The 14,739-nt window shown below is 43.5% G+C and overlaps 1 protein-coding gene across 1 annotated transcript; it reads right to left on the reverse strand.

The window, feature by feature from the left end:
* Positions 1-728: 728 nt before the first annotated feature.
* Positions 729-6,956, reverse strand: LOC309660027 (myomegalin). The gene is made up of 4 exons (XM_082460523.1): positions 6,511-6,956; positions 5,090-5,221; positions 1,070-4,406; positions 729-775 (listed from the first exon to the last, which is right to left on the reverse strand). Exons 1-3 carry the CDS (start codon positions 6,590-6,592, stop codon positions 4,321-4,323), a joined length of 300 nt encoding a protein of 99 aa, XP_082316649.1. The 5' UTR covers positions 6,593-6,956; the 3' UTR covers positions 729-775; positions 1,070-4,320.
* Between the last annotated feature and the right edge of the window lie 7,783 nt (positions 6,957-14,739).

Consider the following 14,739-nt stretch of genomic DNA (forward strand, 5'->3'; position numbering starts at 1 on the left):
TTCTGCCATCTTGACCTGGCCCCACTAGCTTCTGATTTTTAAGCCATTTTTAACACCTCAAGTTCTCTTCAAAGAGCTTGCTAGAGAATATGTTACTGTTTTAAATAAACATTGAGAATGTCTGCCATATATATAAGATCTTTCTCTTTAAGTTTTAGTCTTTATTATTACCATATTCTCTTTTAGATCAATAAGACCCAACAATTTTCTTTTGTGTTATTGCTAACAGAAAAAGATATGTCCAAATCAAATTGCTTTCTTCACCATGATAGTATGCATTGAAATCAATTTAAAAAGTTATATCTTGCTGTTATTTTTTCATAAGGTGGTATAGGAAACCCTAGAACACATGACTGGCCTCAGGATCCCTTTACTGAAAGCTCCTTCAGAGGCAGACCCCATATGTCCTCTGACCTCGAGAATCAACTGAACTGCATTTCTCCCCACTCCTGACCTGGCATAAAGGAGACAGAATTGGAATAAAGAGAGAAGATGATGACAAAGTAAGAGTCACCGAGAGGTCGAGGGAGGTTGCTGATTGGGGTGGAGGGCCGATGGGGATGGAATCTAGAGGGATGCTCATTGAGGACCTGAGCTCCCGCAGATGGACCAGACATCGCCTCCTGGAAGGTCAGAGCAGGTCAAGGATCACCTGCACACTCTGACGACAGACGGTGATAAGTTTGGAGTGGGCTCTATGGCTCTGACTGGTGCAGTAGTTTCCTTACCTCCAAATTTGTCCTTGCCTTCTTCAAAACATCGTGTGTCCTGGTCACTGAAACAAGAAAGCAGCCCCAAAGGCAGAAATTACCAGTGGGCCCACGCTTGCATTGGGTTTGTGTTCTAAAGCTTATCTTTCTGCACACTCAGCTCGGGGTCTCCTGCTGCCCCCCCCAACCCCGTGTCCCCTCCTCTGCCTCCACGATTACTGATGGCACAGGAGGTTTAGAGACGTCACATCAGCCTCCCCCGTCCCCTAACCTCTCTGGTCTCTGTCCATTCACAGCACAGGTGGGGGACCTGGAAGGACCCCCATTTCCTGTCCCATTCCCTGGCTGGGGGCACCCACACTGGCTGAAGATAAACTGTTCCATGCTCTCCTTCTGCTGGGTGGCGGTCTTCAGATGCTCAGCTGTGCTCTGAAGGAGACTCTCCTGTTTGGATAGTTTGGTTCTCAGTTCCAGAAGCTCCCTTTTCATGGACTCTCCCTGGGAAGAAAAACAGGCTCTCCGTCAATGGTCAGAAGGCCTAAAGCACCCTGTGTTTTGTGGCTCTTTACAACTCCAAATAGGATTCTACAGTCTTCTCAAGTATTTTTGGAGCAGATTTCCCTCGTTAAAGCCTCTCAATCCCTCCAGCAGGTAATGGCTCAGGATGGGCTATGCGGTGGGAACACTGAGGACCTGGAAGCCCCCGTGCAGATTAGCACAGGCTACACTCCTGTTGCTGCAGAGAACCTGACTCCAGGCCACACTGAAACTCCCAGCTGTGAACAAGAGCTCAGATTTCGTGCTGACATAGTTATATCACTTGGACATCACAAGTGAGACTTGGTCGTTAGGAATATTATACCTGGATATCATGCCTGGGGAGACAGGGCTGTCCTGAGACAGTAAGTTTGTAAATATATCTGCCAACCACAAGATGGCAAAATGCTCCCTCCTTGGAATTAACATAATTGGGGCCCCTAAAGTGTCAGTGATCTTAGTCTGGAGTTGGAACCCCTGGGAGGGATCCTGAAACCTGCCTATCCAAGGTCACCAACCAGAAAGCAGTCCGAGATCTGAGAGCACCTGGGGAGGCTGACTCTCCCCAGGCCTGACCCTGAGACGCAGATGTAAGTGATTTTCTGGGATTCCAGGGGAGGGCTACAAGAGGCTGGGTGACTCCTGGTGACATTCTGTGATCCTGCCTGACTATGTGGACCTGGAGGTGGGGGTGGCTAGGAAGGGAAAGGAGAGGTTGATGTTTTAACATGGCCCTGAACTTCAGCGCAGCCAACCTTCAGAAAGTTAAAGAAACGGAACATTTATGGGTTACCAGGGCTCTCGTGTCTCTGCCTCCTCCATGTCTTTTCCTTCTGCTCTTTGATTACTTATCCTGGGGGTCAGGGCTGGGCGGAGAGGGGATGGAGTCAGAGCTGCACTGAAAGCAGCCACCGTGGAGGAGAGGTCTGCCTCCATCCTGACAAAAGAACCAAGGCAAAAGGAAGGCCAGCTTATGCTACCAGGGGAGGAAAAGCGAGTATCTGCTCAGCACATGCACACGCTCTGGGGAATGGGAACCTCTATCTGTGCAATGCCCATGATCCTCTGATTTAATATGGCCCGCCTTGGTTTTAGGGAAAACACTCTGCTTCCTGACGCTCACTGTTTTCTAAGTCCTCACATACTTTCTGTGCAGTAATCCATTCTTGAATTTTGCCAAGGATACACATCAAAATTTCTTGTCTACAGTTTTTAGTATATATTATTTCCATCATATTGCAAATAGAGCCAACTGTTCTTTCCTGGTCTGCAGCATCCCTCTGATCTTCATGGTTTCTCAAAGACTATTGACAGGGATTCTGAGAATAAGGCCCCGGTGCTGTCAGTCGTCTGGGGTGGAATCACCTGGGCCTGGCAGATTGCGCTCATTAAGGTCTGTCTGGTCTTTCCAGGCATGCAATGGTAGTTTAGAAGTTCTGCCTTCTCCCTTATCTATGACTTTTGTTATCTTCCCAAGCAGTGACCTTTCCTCTCACATCTCTTGCTCTGAGGAGGCTAATTTAGAAATAACTCTTGATGTCTCTTTCCTTTTCCACAAGCATTCTTTCATTCTGGGCTTAATCCTTTGGACAATACTCTTAGTCTTTTATGATATTCAATAAATATTTATAAGTAAAAATAATTTGTGAATTATGATATATTCATTTGATTCAATCAATCAACACTTAGGTCGGACTTAGGTCGGCTCCCCAATCCCCGCTCAGCCCACAGAGGAAACGATGCCCACCTGTGGATGCCCCCTGAATAGTGTTGGGAAAGCTCTCGAGGATGTTTTGCTGGTACCTCCAGACACAACTGTATGGTCAGACAATTCAGGATGGCTGTTCTCTTGCTCTCTGTCCATTCTCTGCTGACCAGCCCCTCCTTCACCTACATGACTATCCAATCTGTTTAATTATAGGGCTTAATCAGTAACCACCTACGTGCTTGCCCCCACCCCCAGGCTCTGGTTTCCCTGGTGATTGGTGAGCCAACTTGACGTCAATTCTCCCTATAAATGGTTGCCTCCCTCACCCTTGAGTAGTGAAGATTGCTGCCTTGTTCTGCCTGCTGTTTGCCGAACACTGTGGAGTGTTGCTCCAGGACCCTTTGTTTAGGACTTGTAAGATTCTGTATCCTTTGAACGTTGTTGTTTCTGTCACTGTCTATGGACTGTTTCTTTGGTGTTGCAGCTGGGGAATTACAAGGCTTGCAGACCTGCACGGTGCAGCCCAACAATAATCGTGAGAATTAGTAACCAAAGAGGAGCCCTGAGTGTATGAGTAGGGAGGTGGTGAGGAGATATGGGGACAGCAGATCAGCATGGGAGGGATACACAGAGCTGCAGCAAAGTCTGGAGAAACCTGAGAGAGTGTATAGGCCTCATGTTCCTTCCTTTCCTAGGTCCAAACTAGCTGTGAGTTGTGGGCAGGTAGAACAGGCACTAACTGGAATCTAGTTTGATAACTAATGACAGTATCTGCAAGGGGGTTGCACAGAAGTGGTGGATTTCCTAGAGCCCTTGTCCTTGGAGCCTAGGAGTCTGAGGGCCCGTGGTTGGGAATTGTCAGAAAGTAGCCCTTTCTTTTATTTTTAATTTTATTTATTTATTTATTTATCTATTTTTGACTGTGTTGGGTCTTCGTTTCCGTGCTAGGGCTTTCTCTAGTTGCGGCAAGTGGGGGCCACTCATCATCGCGGTGCGCGGACCTTTCACTTTCGCGGCCTCTCTTGTTGCGGAGCACAGGCTCCAGACGCGCAGGCTCAGTAGTTGTGGCTCACGGGCCCAGTTGCTCCGCGGCATGTGGGATCTTCCCAGACCAGGGCTCGAACCCGTGTCCCCTGCATTGGCAGGCAGATTCTCAACCACTGCGCCACCAAGGAAGCCCCAGAAAGTAGCCCTTTCTAGACTGAGAATAGCTACGGGAGTTTGGGGTTGCTGGGTCTGGGTAGCTCTGTTCTCTCCACCTTCTCTCTTGGCTTCTCTAATTGGTGACTGGTGTGGCCAGGGAGGAAAGGGGTCTGGGAGTGACCACCCACTTCTGGAAACATGACTGAGCTGAGCCTGAAGCCTCTAGTTTTCTTCCCTAAGGACTCTGTTCTCATTGTAGAGCTGAGGTGTGGTCTCCAGACCCAGACTGTAGAAGTTAGAGGTGGGTCCTGTCCCAGGAAGTGTAAGCAGGCAAGTTACACATTTGGGTAACAGACGCTCTCTGTGTTGCTCATTCTGTATCTCCAAAAATACTATCCCAACCCAGCAGAAAACCCAGAGAACTCGCATCCTGGGCCTAAAGCCTGATGGGCCGAATGCCTGGCTTTCGTGCGGCTCCTCTGAGTGGGTTCTTTGCATGCTTTATCATGTGCCCTGGCTGTAGCTGTTCAGGAGGCCCTTTCCCCTAAATAGCCGCTGCTGCGGTGTGGGCAGGACAAGGGCGTGTGGAAGGGACGGCCTCCAATTGTCAGCAGCCTGGGCGAGAGTGTGGGGAGGAAGGCCACCTCGGTAAGAGGCTGGAGGAGGCCCTGCAGAACTGGCTCTACCACTTGCCGATCACAGGACCAGGGCACAGAAGTCAGCAGGCAGATATGAGCAGATTAGGATGGATGAGAAGTCAGAGGATTCTGGGGACCAGACCTGGTTAGATCTGCCATGAGGAAAGCTACTCTCTGAGCTCAGGTACAGCTGCAACGGGAGAATAGTACTTGCCCCCTGCCTTGCTGACTGTAAGGAGTGAATACAGAAAAGCAGACCTCGGTGCTTTGAAGTCTGCGAAGCTCTGCCTAGGCTTGCCCTTCTGCAGCTCCCTAATGACAACCAGAAGCAGGAAGCCCTGGGCCTCTCCTACCGCTTCCGCGGGCGGTGGAGCTGAGCCTGTGTTCCAGCTGCTCGCGCAGGCAGTCGTTAATGCAGATGGACTCCTCCAGGCGCTGGCGCAGGCTCCGGATCTCACCAAGGTGCTCCTCTAGCAGCTCAGCCCCTGCAGTCACCCAGCAGGGCGGGAGGAGGTGGGAGGTGGAGAATCCCGGTCACTAGTGGGGGCCATGTGGGGGGTGGGGCTGGGCCAGTAAGATCGCTAAACATGGCCGTCCTCTCACATGGGCATCCAGGAGCTCAGCTGACTTTGTTTAAATTGGCATCAGGACAGCTGATGCTAAGCAAGCCCCATGGGCCTCCTCCCATACAGGCGTACGTGTAAGGGAGTTGTAAGTGTACATGTACAGCTAGCTACCAGGGTAACTGGTAAGTGTAAGGGGTTTCACATGGTTTAGAAAAATCACTGAAGACTGTGGATCTCAGTCTAGGACCTAGACAGGTGTGGCCATTTCCTGAGTTGACTTCGAGTATAATAGGGAAGGCCTCACTCCACCCTAAAACCTTTCCTGTTACTGACCCTTGACTGAACATTCGTTAGCAAGGGACAGAGCCCTTCCTCCACCCTTAGAGAGAAGGCCTAAGGTAAAAGTTAGTACCTCATGTCAACTCATCCTATGTGATTAATGACTAGTACCCGACGCTTCCCTCAAATTACTTTTAATCTGGAAAAAAGAAACAGTCTGCGCTGATCCCGGGATCTGAAGGCTGATGAGAGAGTTGGAGAAAACACCCTCAAGAAAACAAAAAAGATGTGGAAAAGAGCAGTGGGTGGGGTGCTAATGACCAACTACATCAACTGCCTCATTTTGCTTTGGACCCAGCCTTTTTCTGAAAATCACAATTCTCTTGCTGTTGGAACTGGGCTGCATCCCAGCATTCACCTGTACAGCTATACCTCTCCAGCTGGTAAGATGTCTCTCAGACCTGACCAGGAGAGTTTGGAGGGAGAGGGAGAGTTTGAATTGGGTTTTGTACACAAGATTTATGTAAGGGGTAGGGATCTGTGTAGAAATAGCACCACCACCACCCCCCTTTCTGTAACAACTCCTGATTGATGGAAGAATGTTCTGTGACTGTTCATCCCTGGCATTCTGGAAGGGTCTGAGAGTGGGCTGCGAGGGGACCAGGATGCAGGGACAGAGAAGAATGAATGTGACAGCACAGAGGTAGCCGTTGACTTTCTCATACCCTTGCTCAGCACCGAGGCCCTGGGCACAGAGGATAACGGATGCACTTAGGAAGGACTGAGCACTGCTAGGGCCCTTTCCTTTTATCCCCACTCTGTGAGCCAGAGACTAGAGGAGAAATGGAAAACACTACCCAGATAGGAAAGGCATGGATCCTAACTGAGATTTCATTTCACTGGCTGACATGCTCGGCTTTGTGCTTTACCTGTGGGTTTGGAGTTAAGCTGGTACATGGGGGAGCCTGAAGACGGTTCCCCAGATATGCTCCCTTTCTGAGGCCTCATCATGTCCCACTGGCCTCTGCTGCCCAAGTACCCAGGCTCGAGGATGCTGCCTAGTTCTATGGTGCCCCTCAGAGGAGAGAGGGGCTGGGCAGGGTTGAGGTAGTGGGAAGAGCTGGCTTCTAAATGGTTGGTTGGCAATGTGGCTGGGGAAGCAGGATGAACATTGCTGACACCTGGGCAGAAAGAAACGTGAATGAGAAGCAGTATCAGAACAGAAGGATCGGCAAGGAAGCATGTGATTGCTAAGAACAGACACTAAAGGGGACACGTGGGCTATCAGAGGTCCCAGTCTGCTGTGAAATACCAATTAGATGAGGATTCCCATCCTAGAGGCTATAACTTTTCACCCCTTGTATTTGCTAGCATGAGACACCAAGAGGTAGGAGATGAATAATGTATCAGAAAGTCACCAGTGTACACAAAAGGGAAGTCCAGTGGCCCTAATCCTGGCTCCTGTGATAATTCCTCGTGATAGAACCAGGGAAGTTCCAGAAGTAGAAGTCACTGGGAAAGTCAGAGGTTAAGAGTGTGATGGGCCATAGCATTGAGCACACCTGTGAACGCGAATATTTGTGTCCCTATGAGTACTTGCTGTACCCAGAGCTAAACTGCCAGTTTTTCGTTTTTCCTTTGGGGTTGTCAGAAGAGAAGGGGGGTATAAATCCAGCTAGACGTGGTGGCCCCAGTTACTCCAGAGTGAGGAACTTCTTTGCTGAGGCTGGGGGAGGTTCTAGGTAAGGCAAGAGGTGATTTCATTCTTACCCAACATGATTCCAGGAACTGAAATATGTCATCACTCATGTCTGAAGAGTCATGAACACTCTTCCTTGGGGGAGGGAGGACCTTTCATTTCATAGGCTGATGCTTTCATAGATCCTATGAAATCATGGGCCTTCCCATTATCTCTGCTTCTATGTAAAAAGAAGCCCAACTTGGTGGAGAGAGGGAAAGAGGTGAACAGGGCCATAGTTTAGGATATTCACATTGAGAAAACTGCTTTCTTCCAGGGATTATCAATATGGGCAGCAGAGTAAACAGGTAGCTCCACCTAAGAAATAGGAGTGAGGAGTGAGGAGTGAAGTCATGGTTTAAGTGTTCAGTGGCTTTTATGGCCAAATATGTTGCTAAGGTTTCTTCCAAAATAATGTATTCTTATGCATTTGCTCATTTGCAACTCCAAAGGCCCAAAGCCATATTTCCCTGTTGCCTTGTGGTCCTTGTCATCATCTTCAGTCAATTTAACCTGTAAATTGAAGGTCTCTATATCATTACATAATCTTAGAGACAGAAATATATGTGCAGCTTGTTTACCTGAAAAGACTCCTGTTTCTCTGTGGACCAGTGGAGTTGAGCAGCGCTCTTTTGTTCTCAACAAGTCATCTCAGATTTTTTTTCTAGACAATGATGACTTTTCTATTCATGGTAACATTTTTATAAAGAACATATACTACCTTAGTTGAGACCTATTGAGAAAATGGTTCCCATTGTACAAGTAGTACAAAATAAATCATCACTCTCAACTAGCTTTTCCCCACTGAGCAAGTTCTGGCCAACACTTCAGAGGTTTGTTTTTTTTTTTTATAAAGCAGGTAGGCTTTTTCTTTTCTTTTTTTTTTAAATTAATTAATTTATTTATTTTTGGCTGTGTTGGGTCTTCGTTTCTGTGCGAGGGCTTTCTCTAGTTGTGGCAAGCGGGGGCCTCTCTTCATCGCAGTGCGCGGGCCTCTCACTATCATGGCCTCTCTTGTTGCGGAGCACAGGCTCAGTAGTTGTGGCTCACGGGCCCAGTTGCTCCGTGGCATGTGGAATCTTCCCAGAACAGGGCTCGAACCCGTGTCCCCTGCATTGGCAGGCAGACTCTCAACCACTGCGCCACCAGGGAAGCCCCAGAGGTTTTTAATAAGTTTGGTAATAATTGCTTAATATGTGGTCTTAAGGTTATTTTTAATAACACTTCAAATAGATTAGTGCAATGTGACTTTGGGCAAGTCACTTAACTTTTTTTAGGTTTCAATGATCTCAGTTTAGGAAGAATTTGGTTAACTGTTTTTTTCTGCTACAGATACACTTTTGAGTTTCCCCACACAGCAGTGTCATCCCTCAGTTTATATGGGAGTTGTGATGGAGGTGGGGCCCCAACTTTGAAAAGCAATCTGCTCACTCCTTCCTTCACTTAGTCATGAATGCTTAGTGGAACACTTGGAAATTGTGGCCATTGCCACCCTTGTGAAACCACCAGCCTAGCCAACCCCAGCAGAGTTATAGTGAACACCTATCAGGGGAACTTCCCACATTTCAGGCTCACAAACCATGGGATGATGTAAGTTAGAAGATGACTCTCTGTCTTGCCCCCATCTCTCTTCCTGACCCCAGCTGCTGTGCCTCTAAACATTATTGTAACTGTGTGGAATATATCCTTTCCACCCCTGATCATGGCTTTTATTTCCCCATGTACATCTGAAACACAACCACAGGTTCCTGGCATGTACCAATCCAGGTAGATCCAGCACCTGTTGCATAGAAACTGCCCTTGCATCTTCTCCTGTTGAATATACCGGTTGTCCAAAGGCAGATAAAAGTAACATCAGATTTACTACATGTATTCAAGGAGACATATGTGAAATTTTTAAATGCCTTTGACAAGTAGGAAAGAGATCCTATGGAATTGTAATGAAATTCATAAGTTACATATAGAGTTTAATTCTCATAGAAACTTAAAAAAAAAAAAACTACAGTCAACAGAAGAGGAAGTAGGGGGTTAGGCATGCCAAAACCGACTTCAAGTTATATGAAACCAAATATGTTGCCATGGAGGGAATTTGAGTCAACATTATAATGGGATATATCAAGAATAATAAAGTTGGGAGAAATATACCTTTGCTAAATTAACTAGTCATAAGCTTAAGTGAAGTAGAGTATTATTCTCAAATTGTCTCCATGCTCAGAAGTATATGAAAGATTGGTACAGACTAAAAGAAGAATATGTAAAATTTTACATTTTTCTTTGAGGGAAAGCACCAAGGACAATTCAAATAGAAACAGACTGATGAGTGACCTGAATATAGCCCTCAATAAATGAAAGCTACTGGGAAATATTGCTGCCTTGTTGGTTTTCTCTGTACACACAAGACTGAACAAGGAGAAATTCTCAGATTTTAGAGTGTTTGCAAGGATCAGAAATTGCAGGAAGCCAGAAATTGCAAGGGACTGTAGGGAAGGATGGTCTCCTTCATTGGAGACCTTCAGAGAGGAGCTAAAGAGCCTTTACTCTGACTTACTGAGCCCTGTTCTCTGTGGCCAGCATTCTAAGGTGATGTGGGGTCTGATAAAGCTTCCTGACTTACAAGGTGTATCTCAGGGGGCTGCATTTAAACCAGAAGAATCACAGCCTTTTCATTTCCAGCATGATTCAAAAACACCTTTGTTTTCATTAGAGTTATTCACTGTTGCTTGTTTCTCTTCTCACACACTTTTGGATCCTTCACTTCCACCTCATGGCTGTACCTCTCTTTGTCCTCCCACCCACAAATGGCTCCAGAGCTCACATGGCTGAGGAAGCAGTTATCTGTATACCATTCCCTAGGGCTGACTCTTCACTTAGGAGCTGCTTGTGCTGCCATGTTCAGATATGACCTCTTTTTCACCTGACCTCTTTATATATATTTTTTAAATTTTAGTATATATATTTTTATAATATTGTGTTTCAGGTGTACAGAAAAGTTATTCAGTTATACATATATATTTTTTCAGATTCTTTTCCATTATAGGTTATTACAAGTTATTGAATATAGTTCCCTGTGCTATACAGTAAGACCTTATTGTTTATTTTATATATAGTAGTGTATATCTGTTAATCCCAAGCTCCTAATTTATCCCTTTGGTAAATTTATCCCTTATTTCCCCTTTGGTAGCTGTAAGTTTGTTCCTATGTGAGTCTATCTCTGTTTTGTGAATAAATTCATTTGTATTATTTTTTTAGATTGCACATATAAATGATATCATATAATTGTCTTTCTCTGACTTCACTTAGTATGATAATCTCTAGGTTCATCTGTTGCTGCAAATGGCAATATTTCATTCTTTTTTATGACTGACTAATTTCCATTGTGTATATATTATATGTACCACATCTTCTTTATCCATTCATCTGTCGATGGACACTTAGGTTGCTTCCATGTCTTGTCTATTGTAAATAGTGCTTCCATGAACATTGGGATGCAGGTATCTTTTCACATAGGGTTTTTGTCATTTCTGAACATACACCAAGGAGTGGGGTTGCTGGATCATATGGTAACTCTATTTTACTTTTTTAAGGAACCCATATTGTTTTGCATAGTGGCTGCACCAATTTTCATTCCCACCAACAGTGTAGGAGACCCTTTTCTTCACACCCTCTCCAGCATTTAATATTTGTAGACTTTTTGGTGATGGCCATTCTGACCAGTGTGAGGTGATACCTCATTGTAGTTTTGATTTGCATTTCTCTAATAATTAGCAGTGTTGAACATCTTTTCATATGCGTTTTGGCCATCTGTATGTCTTCTTTGGAGAAATGTCTATTTAGATCTTCTGCCCATTTTTCCATTGGATTGTTTGTTTTTTTTGATATTGAGATGCATGAGCTCTTTGTATATTTTGGAGATTAATCCCTTGTCGATCACATTGTTTGCAAATATTTTCTCCCAGTCCGTAGGTTGTCTTTTCATTTTGTTTATGATTTCCTTTGCTGTGCAAAAGCTTTTAAGTTTCATTAGGTCCCATTTGTTTATTTCTGTCTTTATTTTCACTACTCTAGGAGGTGGATCCAAAAAGATATTGCTGCAATTTATGTCAAAGAGTGTTCTTCCTATGTTTTCCTCTAAGAGTTTTATAGTATCTGGCCTTACATTTAGATCTTTAATCCACTTAGAGTTTATTCTTGTGAATGGTGTTAGAGAGTGTTCTAATATCATCCTTCTACATGTAGCTGTCCAGGGTTCCCAGCACAACTTAATGAAGAGACTGTCTTTTCTCCATTGTATATTCTTGCCTCCTTTGTCATAGATTAGTTGACCATAGGTGCTTGGGTTTATCTCTGGACTTTCTATCTTGTTCCATTGATGTATATTTCTGTTTTTGTGCCAGTACCAAACTGTTTTGATTACTGTAGCTTATTACAGTAATATTAATCAATAATATTACTGATTATTATAGTCTCAAGATGGGGAGCCGGATTCCTCCAGCTTCGTTTTTCTTTCTCGAGATTGCTTTGGCTATTTGGGGTCTTTTGTGTTTCCATATAAATTACAAAAATTTTGTTCTAATTCTTTGAAAAATGGCATTGGTAATTTGATAGCAATTGCATTGAATCTACAGATTGCTTTGGGTAGTATAGTAATTTTGACAATATTGATTCTTCCAGTCCAAGAACATGGTATATCTTTTGATCTGTTTGTGTCATCTTCGATTTCTTTCATCAGTGTTTTAGATTTCAGAATACAGGTCTTTTGCCTCCTTAGGTAAGTTTATTCCTAGGTATTTTACTCTTGTTGATGTGATGGTAAATGGAAATTTCTCTTTGTGATCTTTCATTGTTAGTGTATAGAAATGTAAGAGATTCCTGTGTATTAATTTTGTATCCTGAAACTTTACCGAATTCACTGATGAGCTCTAGTAGTTTTCTGGTAGCATCTTTAGGATTTTCTATGTATGGTATCCTGTTGTCTGCAAACGCTGATACTTTTACTTCTTCTTTTCCAATTTGGATTCCTTTTATTTCTTCTTCTTCTCTGATTGCTGTGGCTAGGACTTCCAAAACTATGTTGAGTAATAGTGGTGAGAGTGGACATCCTTGTCTTGTTCCTGGTCTAAGAGGAAATGATTTGTTTTTCACCATTGAGAATGAAGATACCTGTGGGTTTGTCATATATGCCCTTTGTTATGTTGAGGTAGGTTCCCTCTATGCCCACTTTCTGGAGTTTTTAGTATAAATGGGTATTGAATTTTGTCAAAAGCTTTTTCTGTATCTACTGAGATGATCATATTGTTTTTATTCTTCAGTTTGTTAATGTGGTGTGTCACATTGATTGATTTGCGTATATTGAAGAATCCTTGCATCCTTGGGATAAATCCCACTTGATCATGGTGTTTGATCCTTTAAATGTGTTGTTGGATTTGGCTTGCTAGTATTTTGTTGAGTGTTTTTGTGTCTATGTTCACCAGTGATGTTGGCCTGTAATTATCTTTTTTGTGATATTCTGTCTGGTTTTGGTATCAGGGTGATGGTGGCCTCATAGTTGAGCTTGGGTGTGTTCCTTCCTCTGCAATTTTTTGGAATAGTTTCAGAAGGATAGGTGTTAACACTTCTCTAAATGTTTGACAGAATTTGCCTGTGAAGCCATCTTGTCCTGGACTTTTGTTTGTTGAAAGTTTTTAAGACAGTTTCCATTTCAGTACTTGTTACTGGTCTGTTCATATTTTCTATTTCTTCCTGGTTCAGTCTTGGAAGATTGTACCTTTCTAAGAATTTGTTCATTTCTTCTAGGTGTACATTTTATTGGCATGTAGTTGTTTGTAGAAATCTCTTGTGATCCTTCGTATTTCTGTGCTGTCAGTTGTTATATCTTTTTCATTTCTAATTTTATTGATTTGAGCCCTCTTTTTTTTTCTTCATAAGTCTAGCTAAAAGTTTATCAATTTTGTTTATCTTTTCAAAGAACAGATTTTCATTTCATTGATCTTTTCTATTGTTTTCTTTGTCTCTATTTCATTTATTTCTGCTTTGATCTTTATGATTTCTTTCTTTCTTCTAACTTTGGGTTTTGTTTGTTCTTCTTTCTCTAGTTGCTTTAGGTGTAAGTCTAGGTTGTTTATCTGAGATTTTTCTTGTTTCCTGAGGTAAGATTGTATTGCTATAAACTTCCGTCTTAGAACTGCTTTTGCTGCATCCCATAGGTTTTGGATCATTCTGTTTTCATGTCATTTTTCTCTAGGTATTATTATTTATTTATTTATTTATTATTTTTTTTCAGCACGAAAGCCAGGGTCTTTATTTAATCTAGCTGAAACTACATCAGTGTGGCTGTTTTCTTCTTTCAAAAGCATTTCATGAACTACATTTCATGAGCAAACTACTGTGTGCATATATTTCTTTAAATCAGCATTTTCTAGATGTTCATCTTAAATCAAATACCCCCAAAATCAGAACAAAGATACCATAAACTGGGTGGTGAAACAACAGAAATCTATTTCTCATACTTCTGGAGACTAGAAATCCAAGAACAAGATGCTGGCTGATTCAGTTCCTGGTGAGGGCTCTCTTCCTGGCTTGCAGATGACTGCCTTCTTGCTGTGTCCTCACATGGCAGAGAGAGAGGGAGCAAACTCTCTGACATCTATCTTTTTTTTTTTTAATCAGTCATCAATTTTATACACATCAGTGTATACATGTCAATCCCAATCACCCAATTCAGCACACCACCATCCCCACCCCACCACTGTTTTCCCCCCTTGCTGTCCATACGTTTGTTCTCTACATCTGTGTCTCAACTTCTGCCCTGCAAACCGGCTCATCTGTACCATTTTTCTACGTTCCACATACATGCGTTAATATATGATATTTGTTTTTCTCTTTCTGACTTACTTCACTCTGTATGACAGTCTCTAGATCCATCCACGTCTCAACAGATTACTCAATTTCGTTCCTCTTTATGGCTGAGTAATATTCCATTGTATATATGTACCACAACTTCTTTATCCATTCGTCTGTTGATGGGCATTTAGGTTGCTTCCATGACCTGGCTATTGTAAATAGTGCTGCAATGAACATTGGGGTGCATGTGTCTTTTTGAATTACGGTTTTCTCTGGGTATATGCCCAGTAGTGGGGTTGCTGGGTCATATGGTAATTCTATTTTTAGTTTTTTAAGGAACCTCCATACGGTTCTCCATAGTGGCTGTATCAATTTACATTCCCACCAACAGTGCAAGAGGGTTCCCTTTTCTCCACACCCTCTCCAGCATTTGTTGTTTGTAGATTTTCTGATGATGCCCATTCTAACAGGAGTGAGGTGATACCTCATTGTAGTTTTGATTTGCATTTCTCTAATAATTAGTGATGTTGAGCAGCTTTTCATATGTTTCGTGGCCGTCTGTATGTCTTCTTTGGAGAAA

This window comes from Balaenoptera physalus (genome assembly GCF_965194825.1).
Source record: "Balaenoptera physalus genome assembly, chromosome: 1".
In the NCBI taxonomy this organism is placed as follows: domain Eukaryota; kingdom Metazoa; phylum Chordata; class Mammalia; order Artiodactyla; family Balaenopteridae; genus Balaenoptera; species Balaenoptera physalus.

What these genes read in the sequence shown, in the direction of transcription:
- LOC309660027 (XM_082460523.1), bottom strand. Translation starts at nt 6,592, where the DNA reads ATGATGAGGCCTCAGAAAGGGAGCATATCTGGGGAACCGTCTTCAGGC. An exon ending in GCTTAACTCCAAACCCACAG is followed by an intron (nt 5,222 to 6,510) that starts GTAAAGCACAAA and finishes GGGTGACTGCAG; the next exon opens with GGGCTGAGCTGCTAGAGGAG. An exon ending in CTCCACCGCCCGCGGAAGCG is followed by an intron (nt 4,407 to 5,089) that starts GTAGGAGAGGCC and finishes TTCCTGGGACAG; the next exon opens with GACCCACCTCTAACTTCTAC.